Source organism: Ceratina calcarata, unplaced genomic scaffold (assembly GCF_001652005.2).
Source record: "Ceratina calcarata isolate Rehan_Ccalc_2016 unplaced genomic scaffold, ASM165200v1 scaffold400.2, whole genome shotgun sequence".
Lineage (NCBI taxonomy): Eukaryota > Metazoa > Arthropoda > Insecta > Hymenoptera > Apidae > Ceratina > Ceratina calcarata.
In genome coordinates this window covers 172,428-186,632 of record NW_017163423.1, presented here as the reverse complement: position 1 = coordinate 186,632, position 14,205 = coordinate 172,428, and the positions used below count along the sequence as shown (strand labels likewise).

The 14,205-nt window shown below is 39.8% G+C and overlaps 2 protein-coding genes across 2 annotated transcripts in view; both read left to right on the top strand.

The window, feature by feature from the left end:
• wb (wing blister) overlaps positions 1–14,205 on the top strand; it is a 134,461-nt gene that overhangs the window by 88,985 nt on the left and 31,271 nt on the right. The window lies entirely within an intron of this gene.
• On the top strand, positions 8,455–12,206 carry LOC113464542 (uncharacterized). The gene has a single exon (XM_026814862.1). The coding sequence runs from the start codon at positions 9,623–9,625 to the stop codon at positions 12,113–12,115; it is 2,493 nt and encodes an 830-aa protein (XP_026670663.1). The 5' UTR covers positions 8,455–9,622; the 3' UTR covers positions 12,116–12,206.

Here is a 14,205-nt window from a genome sequence, read left to right as displayed (position 1 = left end):
TTTCTGGAAACATCAGTCATCCTCAGATAAACTGATTATTAGTAAAGAAGGTGTTTCCATTAATCGGAAAATCACCAGAGACTTTTACATAGTAAATAAATTCCTAGCAGTAAGATTTCAATTAAGGTTTGAACGTCTCAATATTCATTTTTGACTCTTACTCTATACGTCAATCTTAATTATGCATATGTTCACGGTTCAAATACTTTCGCGTGTCTGTGATTGCATAGAAGGGGCAGGAAAGCATGTAGATACATAGATCCGCTCCACTGCAATCACCTGCTGGGTGGTCCGGCGGATCGCCACGGGCCACCTCGTGCAACTCCCTCGTATGTTCGTATTAAGTCATTTTCCCGCATGGTCGTCCGGTCGCGGCTGTACCGCGCTTCGTCAATAAAACCCCGGAAGGTGGGTTCGCTCAACGTGCAACAGATATTTTTCCCAAGGAAAACTGACTTGTCGTCACATGCAACAACTTAGACGTCATACTAGAAGTTCTTGGATGAAAATTCGACGAACATAAATTCTCCGGCAAACTAGATGTCGAAAATAACTATTTCCCAATTGTCATTTTCCAAATCGTCAAATATGACAGATTGCTGTTTCCTTCCGTAATCGCTTTTCTAGCACCTAATTATTAAGAATATTTTCTGAAACAGTAAACCCGGTCATGTAAAGTCCAGTTTATCTGCTCCTTCGGTTCTACTAAACTCACCCTCCATCGTGTAATAAAAACCGCCTATGGTGCGGCCCGTTACTTGGGAGTGGCGAACGTTCTATAATGGGTCAAAATTCATACTTTTACTGGGGCATGATGAAAAAGCGCGGCGCAAAAATGTGAACGGACGTGTCAACGAATCGATCCATTAGCGAGAGAAATGGGCGAACGTGGTGTTTAGAGAAACCCTGCCTAAAGCGATAACGTCGATTTGATATCCCTTCACCTCTTTTATTAAAAGGCAGGAATTCTGATCTAATATAGACGATGAAATCGAAAATTTTACATTACCAAACTAATACTGCAATATCAAGGAATTTAGATTTTTTTCAAAATTGGTCCCGGATCGTATCTTTCCATATTTATAAACAGTTAAGAGCAAAACTGAGTACACAATTTTAATTTCATTCTACACATCATTCTATGAGCTGGTCCACTTAATTACTAAAAAAAACTGGCCCAATTTTAAAGAAGTATACATTTTTGTTCTTAACTATATACAATATGAACATGGATAATACAAGCAATATGTAAACTCTGAAAGAAGCCGTAACACAGAGAAATGAACGTCCTTATTTCTCCTCGGCATTAAAGTGACGCAACGAGTTCCATTAATTATCATAATTACAAATACGAAGATTATCCCGCTTCATAATCAGTTGATTGCTTATTTAAACCAAATGAACGCACGTCGATTACTCTTCTATACAATTTTACTACGGCTGTAACAAAACCAAAGCATGTTACGCTCAAAGGCAGATATTAATCATGGAAACATGCTGGCCGAGAATACGAACGATGTTAACGTTTTGAAAAGAGAAAGGCTTGGGATCGCGAATTTATGCAAACGCAGCTGTTAATAACATCATGGCACAAACGTAATTACTCGGATTATCGACGCTGCGCAGTGGGAATACCGATATTATGTGGGCGCGAACGAAGATTGGAGAGAAAAATAAGTAATGCTACGAAGCTCTTCTGGCTAGCGTCACAATTTCTTCATCGGTGTCGACTGCAAAGGCTCTGTTTGTCAGCAGCTTAACACGGCTTGAGTGCCGAAATGCGAGGTGTACGAAAAGCAGGTAAAAGATGGGTGAGTCAGAGAGTCTCAGGCAACAATACGGGTCCGAGTTAAGTCCTACTGTCGAAGGCACGAGCTGCAGAGAAATTGTGGACGACGTTACCGCCTTATTGTGTCCTTGGGCACAGAAAAATACAGCAATTTGCTTAGCGAAGATAATGAATTCTATCCGAAAGTAACTACTCCTCTACGCCACTGAATACTTTTCTTAATTTCAACTGACGAAAATACTATGGGTGTCGAATTTCGACAACTAGTACTTATTTAAGATCTTCCCCATTGTATTAACGATTTACGTTTATTAAATGAGGACACAGTTTAGTCCACTGATCTTGAAAGTATTCGTGCATGCGTAAGTACCTACGACTGCGAGAAGGTTTCATCTGTTTGATTGATGAAGAAAGACAAGGGATTCTTTGATCGTAATATCTGGGTCAATATGCATCACGTTGACTCACTTTGATGCACGTACCCAACTCAAGCTGCATTTAATCTTATACACATATTGGCTCGACCAGAAAGAAGTGCCGACATTTTTAAAAGAAAAAGCTAGCTTTCTTTTTGCAAAATACATACATATATTCCTGTTCTCGTGTTGCATACTGTGTTTTTCATTGTAGACACAGATTCATAATACATACAGGCGTATACAATACTTCGATTATTCTGAGTGACAGTATCAAATCGCAGATCACGTTCCAATCGTATGGGATGCATCAGAACGTATGAGAAAGTGCTCGCATACGTACACGCGTCGTGCATATGTACATATGTACATACACGCGTACGCGTTCAGGTGTATCGGTATTACTCCAGAAGGCAGAAGCTTCAATTACTCCCAGGCGTGTAACAAGATAGAATTAATTTTTGCGTCGGATAAATACCGGTCGTACCAAAGCTGGGCTTGGTCGATCCTACGATTTGATTAATAAGGGGGCGGTGCCTGTGGATATACTTTCCGTCTTCGCTTTTTCCGGTATCGTTCTAAACTATATTCCGCCGTACAAATTGCGATACACGGTTACCAGCGAGATTGTTCTGTTCGATTATTACCGTGAGAAACACAATTTTCTATAAAATCTAATAATACGTGTCATTTTCTCTGAAATTATATTAAATAAACATATAAGATACAAATGAAATATGAAATAACTTTCACGCCTAATTGTATAAATAATTTTAATATTATATTTAAAAAAATCGATTGTTTGTGTGTTATAAAAATTCTCAAAGACGACCGAAGTATGGACGATATTTGGGATGTAGCAGAGAGTTTTCTACTTCAGAGTTAATTTCTAAAATTAAAAATATTATTATGAATAATTAAAACGTAGCTCTATTTCTTCTGAACGATAAATAGATATACCGTAGAATCTCGTGGCGACGAAACGAAGAAAAGAAATTTCGAAAAAAGAAATACTGTCTACACTTAATGACTTAAGTTCCAGCGGCAAAGCCTTGACGAGAGATGCTAATGCATCACATCTTATGAACTATAAACTTTACATCGATTCTATACTTGAAATTATACTAATTAACGTCGCCTAATTATTTTAAGAATTCATTAGAATGACTCTTTAACGAAGTGATATAGGATATTCACCTATAGCGAGATCGATTACAATTTTTACATAGATTCGACGCAGTTTGAGCAACCGCATTTTTGAACAGTACTATTAGTCTTGGATATCAACAACAATAGTCTCCTACACCACGCAGTCATTTATTTTTCTTTCTCCCTCGCCGCGTCGGCGTCTTTAATGGTCCCGGGTGTCTAGCCATCAAAATTACGACACGTGAATCACGTCTGATCCCGGCTAGGCAGCCGCGAGTTGCCAAACGCACAATACATATGCGAGCGAACGGGGAAACACAGGCAGGTGATCTCATCGCGGAAGTTAAAGTAACTACGAGTATATACGTACATCTATGTGCACGTATGTATACGCGCAGATAGGTGCACCGAGGGATTTTGTATTCCGGACGTGTGGGCTCTATAAAACTAGCCGTGCCCACGCGGCCTGTCTATTACGCGCGACGTCATTCGCCGCCAGATACTCATCGTCACGCAGCCAGGCCACCTGTGCCACCATGAATATCACATAAAATCGTCTTTTGCTTTTTCATCGAATCTACCGTCGCTTCGCCTCGCGTTCTGTGTTCGCCAGCGTTCGCGTGTACTTACACCCCTTGCTCACAAATCTTTTCAAGACAGTCTTTTATATTCGGTTTACGCGTGGATTCGGTACCGTTAAAGTTAACCGTTATTAACACCGTCTGACATTTAGTTTTCGTGCAACGAATAAAACAGTTCCTTTCAACAGACTGCATCAGAAATTTACTAATCAATGAAGATTAAAAATTCCTGGAATAACTGTTTCTTTTTACTGAATTATTAAACTGACACACATAAGTATAGACTGCATACATAGTATAGACTGCATTTATTTAGTTATTGTAAAAAAAGAGTCACGATTCTGAAAGAGAGAGTGAAGTGGCTTTTCTATATGTAGGATGATTATACTTATTTTAACGAAATGACTAAAAAATAGTAAATCTAAGAGACAGAGTTGAGAAGGAAGACTGTCCTCTTAAGCAAGGAACGTAGGCGTATTAATTTAATACATGCATTATGGATATATTTTTAGATTTTAAACATGGGCTGGCATGCTAGCTTTCGATTCGTTTACTTCGAGTACAAAGGTTTCGCCGTGTTGCGAACGAACATATAATCGCAATCCTAGAAAAATCTAGCCATTTATGATCATTGACAGTGAAGCACGTCCAAGTACAATAAAACTAAATGCTAGGCGTAAGTCAAAAAGGTTTCGGTTTATCGAGAAGTGAACTGCTATTTTATTATACGTTATAAGGATTGATAGGGCTTATGGCTGTGATCCCTTAACGATGTGCTAAGGTTTTTGGACTCCAAAAATAAAATGTGAGGTCATAAAATTGCTCTACGTTGAACTTTAGAGTGACACTACTTTCACTTTCTATTCAAATTCTCAGAATTCTCCTGTCAACGAAATAAAATGTCAATGCTTCCTAAACAATTGTTAAATAGTTATTAAAATGACTTTCTGCGATTTGAAAATTTGAAGTCAACTACATTCTTTTATATCTTATACGATGTGAAATTATGCGACGCGGCCCGGAGATAATCGCACGAATCGTTCGAATCGCGGAATGACCGGTCGTAATTCGATGTTAACGCGTCGGCTTTCACTCGAGAGCTAATTAATGCCGCGACTGACCTCTGATCCCGATGAAAACGGAACTCGCATCCACGGCTTTACATAAAACTGATACCTGTTATATTTTCATATCTTCAATTTCGCAAACACCTTTCGTTTTTATTTAATTGAATCTTGCATTCACTGATTTAAAAAAAACCTCGTCGAGTTATTGATATAATAACATGATTTCTGATAAAACGTTAAAAAGAATAGTAAATAGAATTTATTTATAGGCTTGCACATGAACGCTGTATTCGATTTCAAGAGATAACTTTTGATTTATTTTCTTATTACTGATTTTACCATTATTACGGGCGTAGGCGCGCGATACAATGTAAATGCCGATTTTACCCTCTTTTTATTCACGGTTGTGAGGAGTATTTGTTCACGCGAGACAGGAGAGAAACACGTAGGTCTATGAAAGATGCTTGCTTAGGCGACGATTCATAAATGTTCAGTTAAACTATACTTATATATTGAGTGACTTGTATTCATGTGTACAAACGTGTAAAGCGTGCGCGATAGATTAGTCGATAATCATGCGATTTCGCATTTGAAGATGTCGAAAACGTTCGCTGCGACTCTCACCACCTTCCAAGTTGCGCGAAACGCGCAGCTTCTTAGGGTTACTAAGGAAACTCATACCTTCCTGCATAAATCAAATGCAGAAATTTTAGTACAAAGAAACTACCAAAGTCGCCTATAAACTGTAAGAAATAAAGTTCCTGTAAGAATATTAGGGTTATTTCTAACTGAAGTTAATTTTTATTGGGAACCAGAAGCACAACTATTATGTACAAAACATCATACAGTCTTGAATAAGACCCAAGGATTTTAGCCATCCTAAGAACTTTATTGCGGTTATTCGAAGGTTGAATTTTGTCTACCTGACGAATTTTACGCTCATTCTGTTGCCTATATTTTGTATTGTAGGGGTAATTTGGACTAGACTAACAATGAGGTAATTAAATGCAGTAATCTTTACAAGGTTCTCGTACAAATAAGAGTTCCCGTAGGATATTTCATTGTTAGGCTTTTATGAAGCCATCGCAAGGGACCTGTATAGTTGCAAGTGTTCACTGGGTAAAGGAAAACAGGAAGAAGAAGCGGGCCGATTGGATAATTAATGAATCGCGTGGATCTGGTCGCTGGAGGGTACGCGTTTATTGGTTCGCTACGAGTGTATCGTTGACAAGCTTAATAGCCGGTGTACCTGCAAAAACTTGATGTTACTCCGTGTAGCATTCAATCCCATTCCCGTCAAGCTCTTTCAGAAAATGCACACGTGTTATAATCTCCATAGATTATTTCAATAATATTCAATGCTGTATGAATTATTAGATTGTATGCATAATTATATTTCGGAAGCGTTCGTTTCCGCCATTTTGTTTTCGAAATTCGAAGCTTTATTGCGAAAAAGTAGTTATACATTTATGATTCAAAGTATTGTCCATCGCTGGCCACTGCTTTCTCCCATCTTTCAGGCAGCATACGAATCCCGCGTCGAAAAATTTGGTAATTTTTTTAAACGATTCACGAATCCATCCAAATTTTAATTTCTTTATAGGAACAATTTTCTGACAAATTTTCATTTAATATACATTCTTAATCTCCTTCTATCGAAATATTTATCGAAATTTTTTAATTTTAAGGAACTTCACGGTTTAGTTTACCCATTAATTTACTCATAATTAGAGTTCAGGTACCCATAAGCTTAACAAATGGTAGTCCGAGAGTAACGAAGAGTCGTGACGCGTAATTAACGTTTGATAAAGGTTTATCGTAGCGAACCGCGAGGCACGTGTTATTTTTTTCGTTCACGATCGACGGAATCTTTTGCGGATCGCGTCGCATTCTAGCCGCGGTCGGTTCGGTTCCTCAGTTGAAATTCTTGGCTGTCTAGATGCCGGAAGCGAAATCCGAGCGGGATGTTTGCGAGCGCGCAATTAACGGGAGTTACTCCGTCTACGAGAGTCCATACTATGTGTACATATACGTACTTACATTATATATGTATATTCTATGTATATAAGCATGTATATATGTACGTACGTACGTATATATGTATGCATGCACGCACGTATGTATGTATGTACGTATTTATATTCTCATGTGTATATTCAGTACCAGTGGGTAAAAAATGTGTCAAAAATAATCGAAATCACTTAGAGTCCTAGTTGTAGCCATGTGTCAATAAGTACTTCCCGTTCAATCAGATATTGAGTAAAACATACCTCTGCGTTTGAGATTCGATGGGCTGCTCGTACGTCACGGAATCGAGCATGAATGAGAAGAAGGACGCGAAGGAGCCTAACGAAACGAGATCTTCTCGCATTGGTAATGTAACAGGGCATTAAGGAGCTTTATAAATATTCAACGGATGTACACGTGTACATTCGAACAAGAAAAGAAAAAAAGATTAATATTTATGCGACACGCGATTACGTTTGGCGGCCGGGAATTGCTCGGTTCTACGTGTAGATTGAAGTTAAGCCAGTTGACGCATACTTCATTTCTCTTGTCTACGACATTTTAAGATAGATGTCATATTTAACATAATATAAATCGAATACATAGGACACCATAAAAAAAAATACACAGATTCACTTATTTATTTGTGCCTATGTGCAATTACATACGTTTTCCATACGTACATATACTATCTTATATGTAACATAAAATTGTTAAATGAGCTTTTAATTTATGAAAATGATTTTGTTGCAAACTGGAAATAATAAGGCAAAATAATGTAGTTAGAACAGTTTTATTGCCTAGACATGCACGCCCAAGCAAGAGTTCTCTATTTGCAATATTTCACGTCCTTGCAAGCGTTTATCTCTGCGCTAGTGCGGAACACATCATCTCCTTATCTAACAGTTAAACAATCGATAACGAACCATTGCAGAACTGGCTTCGACCTACTTTTCGAATATCAACATACATTGAACAGTTTAAATAGAAATCTTCCTCAGAACACGTACGTATACATAACATGTTTAGACAAATCCACTCTTTTTAGATAGCTCAACCTTTATCTGGTAGCCCACCGTAATACGATAGAACCAAGCCTCGACTTTTAAGTAATCGTACCTACGAAAATGAATAAAAGAGGAATAAATTATAATCACAGTAGCGCATTGTTCGTGACGTAACCTGAGAAACGGACCGAAAAGGCAAAAAGAAAAACGGAACGTATCTCGAGTCTTCTTCTGGAGAGACCAGAGGTTGGGAATGAGGAGGAAAGAGAATCGCGAGCGTAACACCCACGTGCAGCGTGCAGTCACCGAGGAGCCACGGAGAGGAGATTCGGGTTTCCCGCAGGAAGGAGGAGGACGCGAGTCGCGAACGAGGAGGAAGAGAGGAGAGAGCACGACCAGCTAATGGTATCAAGCCAGTGTTTCTCGGGCAGTCGTCGAAGCTGGTACATACTTACCTCTTCGCGAGCCACGTGTGCGTGCTCCTCTCCTATCACTTCTTTTCCCCGCCTCTGTTCGTTCTCCGGGCTTCGCGAGGATTTCGTTACGATCGATCGATCGGCCGATCGTTTACTTTTCGGCTGGGACCGTTTACCTTTCGCGGAGGAATCGGCGAAAGAGGCCCGTCGATCGACCGAGGACGGGTTCTTCGATCGAGCAGTTCTTTTTCTCTTCCGGTCACCACGCTCTCCCCTTCTCGTGGTCCCGATCCGATCTTTCGCGTTGCGGTTACGAATTTCTCGCCGTTTCTATGAAATCGATTCGTCCGTGTTACTTCTAACTGGTGCTTCGACGTCTTAATTCAGATTTCTATGCCCAAGGGACTATTGAAACGAGATTAGCTCAGCGAAACTGTGGGTGCATGAAATATCTAATGAGAACTCGTAGATTCAAATAATTTTATCGGACAATGAAGAACAATTCCATGATCTACGAGTTGCTACTTTTATATCGCATCGGCAGTTTTTGCTAAGACTAAACAAAATTTTCTGTTATAAACCAGTCTAACTAATCAGTATAATTTCAATATGATAACTTTATGTTTTATTAAAAAAGCAGTAAAATTAAGAAACTATTAAACAATAATAAAAACGTTAATAGTGAGTGACATAAATTAGTGATCTACAAGATTTCCCTATAAATTAGTGAAAAAACGATAATGAAAGTTATCCAAATCGTGTAAATGAGTTTAATCACTGGGTAAACTTATTTAAAATTAATGCACGATCGCAAACTGCTTGATCATTACAATTTGTGACTGCAGATCAAGTTTACTCTACGTTGCGAGAAAGGAGATACCCAGAAATTAGAATTACAAAAATCTGTTTCTTGTGCCAGTGTGAGTATTCCAAAGATACAAAAGGTTCATTGTTTCGAACGTTTGAAGTCGAGTTCGTGCCGTGGAGTCCTCGTAGAAAATATCAACGTCCCCGGAACAAGTAGGTGTGATAAACCACCCAGCAAATTTCTAATCTCCAGTAAATGTCTCCTTCTGTTTAATCGCCGATGCGCTCGAAAACCGACGATTCCTGGACGCGCTGACAGCGTGATGAGCGACGACAGTGGTGCGACGAGGTAGCCAGGTGATTCCAGTGAGCATGGGGTAGAAATGTACCACCCCGGAAGAGCAGCGTGGGCCCGGGGCGTGCTGACCCTCGGAGCAGGGGCCCTATTTCTTCTGGGATGTCGGCTCGACTTAGCCGGCGACGCGTCGTTTGTATCCACGCCGATCGATTCGGACAGGAACTATTTCACCGTGGCGATCGCGTCGTCCGACGGGCGCAAGAAAAAAGACGAGCAAGCTCCGGGAATCGGGAAGCGACATACGATCAGTATAGATTATTCAACGGATGACATAAAACCTGAAGAGAATGCCGAAACCAAGGATAAACGTGGCTCCAGTTATTTGCTTCCTTTCTTACATCCAGCGAGAACGAAACGTTCGACGAATTATTTATTCGATCATCTAGAATCGGGGAGTCTTATAAAAAATAATGAGAAGTCGCGGAATCTGGGAAGGGAGGAACGTACGAGGGACTACGAAGTTGAAATGTCACTTTTGACAAAGGATTCCGTAGGAAATAATAGAGTGTTCATGAGTCGCTCGACGAGTTCGATTCCATCGAGGAACACCAGAAAAAACGATAAAGGACTTAAGGATTACGCAACGTGGAGACTGGTTCAACCGTGGAGTCTCGACGAAAGGAATAGGGATAATCGGGAATCAATCCGTTCAACGAAGAAGTCGTTTTCATCGTTGCACGGTGAGGAACGTGTTCGCGGAGATAATAATGATCGATTAATGGAAGGCGCGAGGAAGAATTCGTTTCTATTTGAGAACTCTGAAAAGACGGACTACATAGAAAAGAACCGCGATTCAAGGAGGGATCAGGTTGCGGGGAAAAACGAGAATTATTCAAAGAGAAATTTGCTTCGATCGAGAAATAATGGTTGGTCGGAGGGAAATCCAATTAAACAGGAGATCGGTCTCGATTTGCCGGTAGATTCAGATAGGCGGGCGGACCGTGATGAGGGGAATTACGCGGCGTTTAGGAGCGGGAAAGCTGGACCGTCGATCGGGAGAAACGGCAAACGATTTTCGAGGAACGACGGAGAGTTGAATGGCTCGGCGATCGGTGAAAGGTGCGACGTTAAAGAGAGTTTGTCGCGCGAGGTGAATGGGCGATCGATGAATGAAGCTGGGAAGAGTTTCGGTCGAAGTCACTACTCGGACGTGGGCAACGGATTTACGGTAATAACCTCCCGCGAGGAGTTCGGTGAAAACGATGACGAAACCGAGCGACCGGTTCAGACGGGAAGTACCGAAGTCTACTCGGAGGAACGATTATATCATTCAGAAAATGAAGAAAATCTGTCGACCGATTCATCGTCGACGCTTCGCGTTTCGGACAGCAGAAACCAAATTCTTTCCGAGACGAACGATGCGAATTTGGGCGAAAAAGACTGGCGATCCATCTCCGCGGAGAGGAGGATCGAGAGGAACGCGCTCGTCGATGATTTCCATAATTCCGAGCAACCGTCCAATTCCGAAGACGGGAAAGAGGAATACGAACGAGGCGAGGAATCGATGTCGGGCACGACGGGAATGCAAAAAGGGGGCTACGCGGTTTTTTTTCGCGGCGATCACGAAACGCTCCGATCTTCCGCGGAGACGTTCGGAAGCCGCAAAGGTCGGGCGACGGAACGGGATCGCGGGAACATCCTTGAAAGGGGAATGAGCGAAACGAGATCTCGTGATCGATCGCTCCGGGGCACTGATCCTTCTTCCGTGAATTTTCGTGGGATCGATCACGCTGGTACCTCCTCCGACGGGCACGAAAAAAGAGATCGCGAGGCTGACACGAACGTTCGCGAGGTTCGTTCCGTCTCTCGGCTTCGTGGAAACGAAAAGCTGCTCGACGACAGGATAACGAGAGTTCCTCAGGTGATTGAAAAATTGTTTGCGACACAGCTCGGAAACGAGGAAGAATTTATTGAATTAACTTTACATAACGGTGGTAACGGGACTTTTGAACCTACTAAAGACAGTAAGTCGAGAAACAGGGGTGAAGTGTTCACTTCAAGCGACACGCAAACATTAAACAGTGAAAAGATCTTCGAGGACAAAAATTTATATGATAATGCTGAAGAATCATTGGGAGATGAAAAATTATTTCGTTCTATAGTCGTGAAAAACTTTAGAAATGATCAGACGTCTACGAAACCGTTAAGGCAATTTCAAATGACGTCAAACACGAAAACATCTGATCCTTTAATTACTTCACAAGATTTCAAGGACAAGATTGCAAAATTGCCAATAAACACAGCATCATCCTCTTCTTTAATCAGACAGAATCCTCTCAGCATTCGTCGAAAGAGATATTCGAATTACTATTCGCCGCAGTCTTCCCCTGTAGCATACGTGCACATCCAACCTGCATATCCGATGCCACCTCCGGTACCACCCCCGAACCGGAATTGCGTAAAGTGCATGGTCGTTTACAAACCGTGTCCATCGCCACCGAAACCGCTATTCATCCTTCCAACATACAAGTATCAAGATCTAGCTTCAAAATGGCAAGGCCTAAAGCACGGTGAGTGAGAGAGGAATCCAATATATTTAAAAAGATAACTTCATCGGTTTATTCGTTTTCTTATTAACAAATACATTCTATAATTGAAAGGAAATACAAAGTGAGTCGATAAGAAATATCACATANGTCAATAAATGATCGAAATTATTCAATTGAAACTCTCTGAGAAATTCATTAAGCGAGAAAACTAAAAGGAATAACATAAAATCGTTTAAGATCAGATTTTATGGATTTATGAAAAATGTGAAGATGCTGGATGTGTAATGTATAAAAATTCTCAGAATATTAAAAGTCGTATGTACACTTCAACGTGTAAATGATAGAAGAAATATTTATCTGACATACATTATTTTAACTGATACCGTAAATGTTCTAATTTATACTCTAATCATCAATATCTACTAAATCAGGTGAATGTACATGAATGATACTCGAACGTTCGCAATTAATATCATTGAGACGTACTCGGAAACGGATAAAACGTTTACGGCATAACGATTAATCTGCGTAATTGTTATTAGCCAGTTCTATTGGTTCTCATGCCATAATGCATTTATTCATGGCTGCACTTTGTGACGCACAGTGACTTCTGACACCCTATGACTATTTACGAACTATAGAATCTCGAATATCGCAAATAATCGCGATTAGTATTGTTGGAAAGTCTAATTATTTAAATAAGAATTTATTGAAAATTTCACTTGTTTAATCAGATTTTAAATAGAAAATATTGTATTTTAAATACTCGAACTGCAAATCATTTTCATTCTTTACTGTACAATATAATATATATGTAGAACTCAATAAACTCAAAGAAATAACATACCTGAATATTGAGTAATTTATTTGTGTATTTGGTTGATCGCTGGTATTTTAATTACCTAATCATACAAAATTACTCATCTCTACTATGGAACGTCTATGGTGGCCACGATAATTCTTGTTTCCTCGTCTTTTAATCGATGCTGGTCCCATCAGCCAATATTCATTAAACTTCTCATCTGGATCGCATCAACGATACCATCTATCCCATGTAACTAATCTTTCGTTTATTATACGACCTGTGTGCACACGATAGCCGATGATCTTATGGAAGAACTCAGAAGCTAGAGTGGTAGACCCGTTTATAGGTTCGTCGGATACTATCAGATNTTTGATAAATTACTTTCTATCATGAAATTCCATATGACTTGATTATACATTCGAATTATTACGTTTGAGGTTGCATTAGACGAGCATCGGAGATCTTGTTGGTCAGAGGATGGTGAAATTCTCTGAACGCTTGAAACACCGATGGAGAATGTATTTTCCTTGGCGTTGATTGCGATTTATTACCGCGGTTCGTTCCTAGAAAAAACGCGAGGACGCACGAAACACTGCACGGTTAATTAGCTTCCTGAAGTTTGCCGGCAGGGTTGAAGGTCACATCCTTTGGACACGACTGCGATGCTCCGATCTCCCAACTTCCGTTTCCTCCTCCTCCGTCCACAGTAGGGGTTGTATAGACGAAACCGAGATTCAGCTTTTTCTTCAACTGCCTTTATACGACTTTCGTGATCTGCTATTTCATTAAAATTTTATGCATACATGTACGTATATATGTGTACATAAATCGAAAGAGTCAATAAATGATCGAAATTATTCAATTGAAACTCTCTGAGAAATTCATTAAGCGAGAAAACTAAAAGGAATAACATAAAATCATTTAAGATCAGATTTTATGGATTTATGAAAAATGTGAAGATGCTGGATGTGTAATGTATAAAAATTCTCAGAATATTAAAAGTCGTATGTACACTTCAACGTGTAAATGATAGAAGAAATATTTATCTGACATACATTATTTTAACTGATACCGTAAATGTTCTAATTTATACTCTAATCATCAATATCTACTAAATCAGGTGAATGTACATGAATGATACTCGAACGTTCGCAATTAATATCATTGAGACGTACTCGGAAACGGATAAAACGTTTACGGCATAACGATTAATCTGCGTAATTGTTATTAGCCAGTTCTATTGGTTCTCATGCCATAATGCATTTATTCATGGCTGCACTTTGTGACGCACAGTGACTTCTGACACCCTATGAC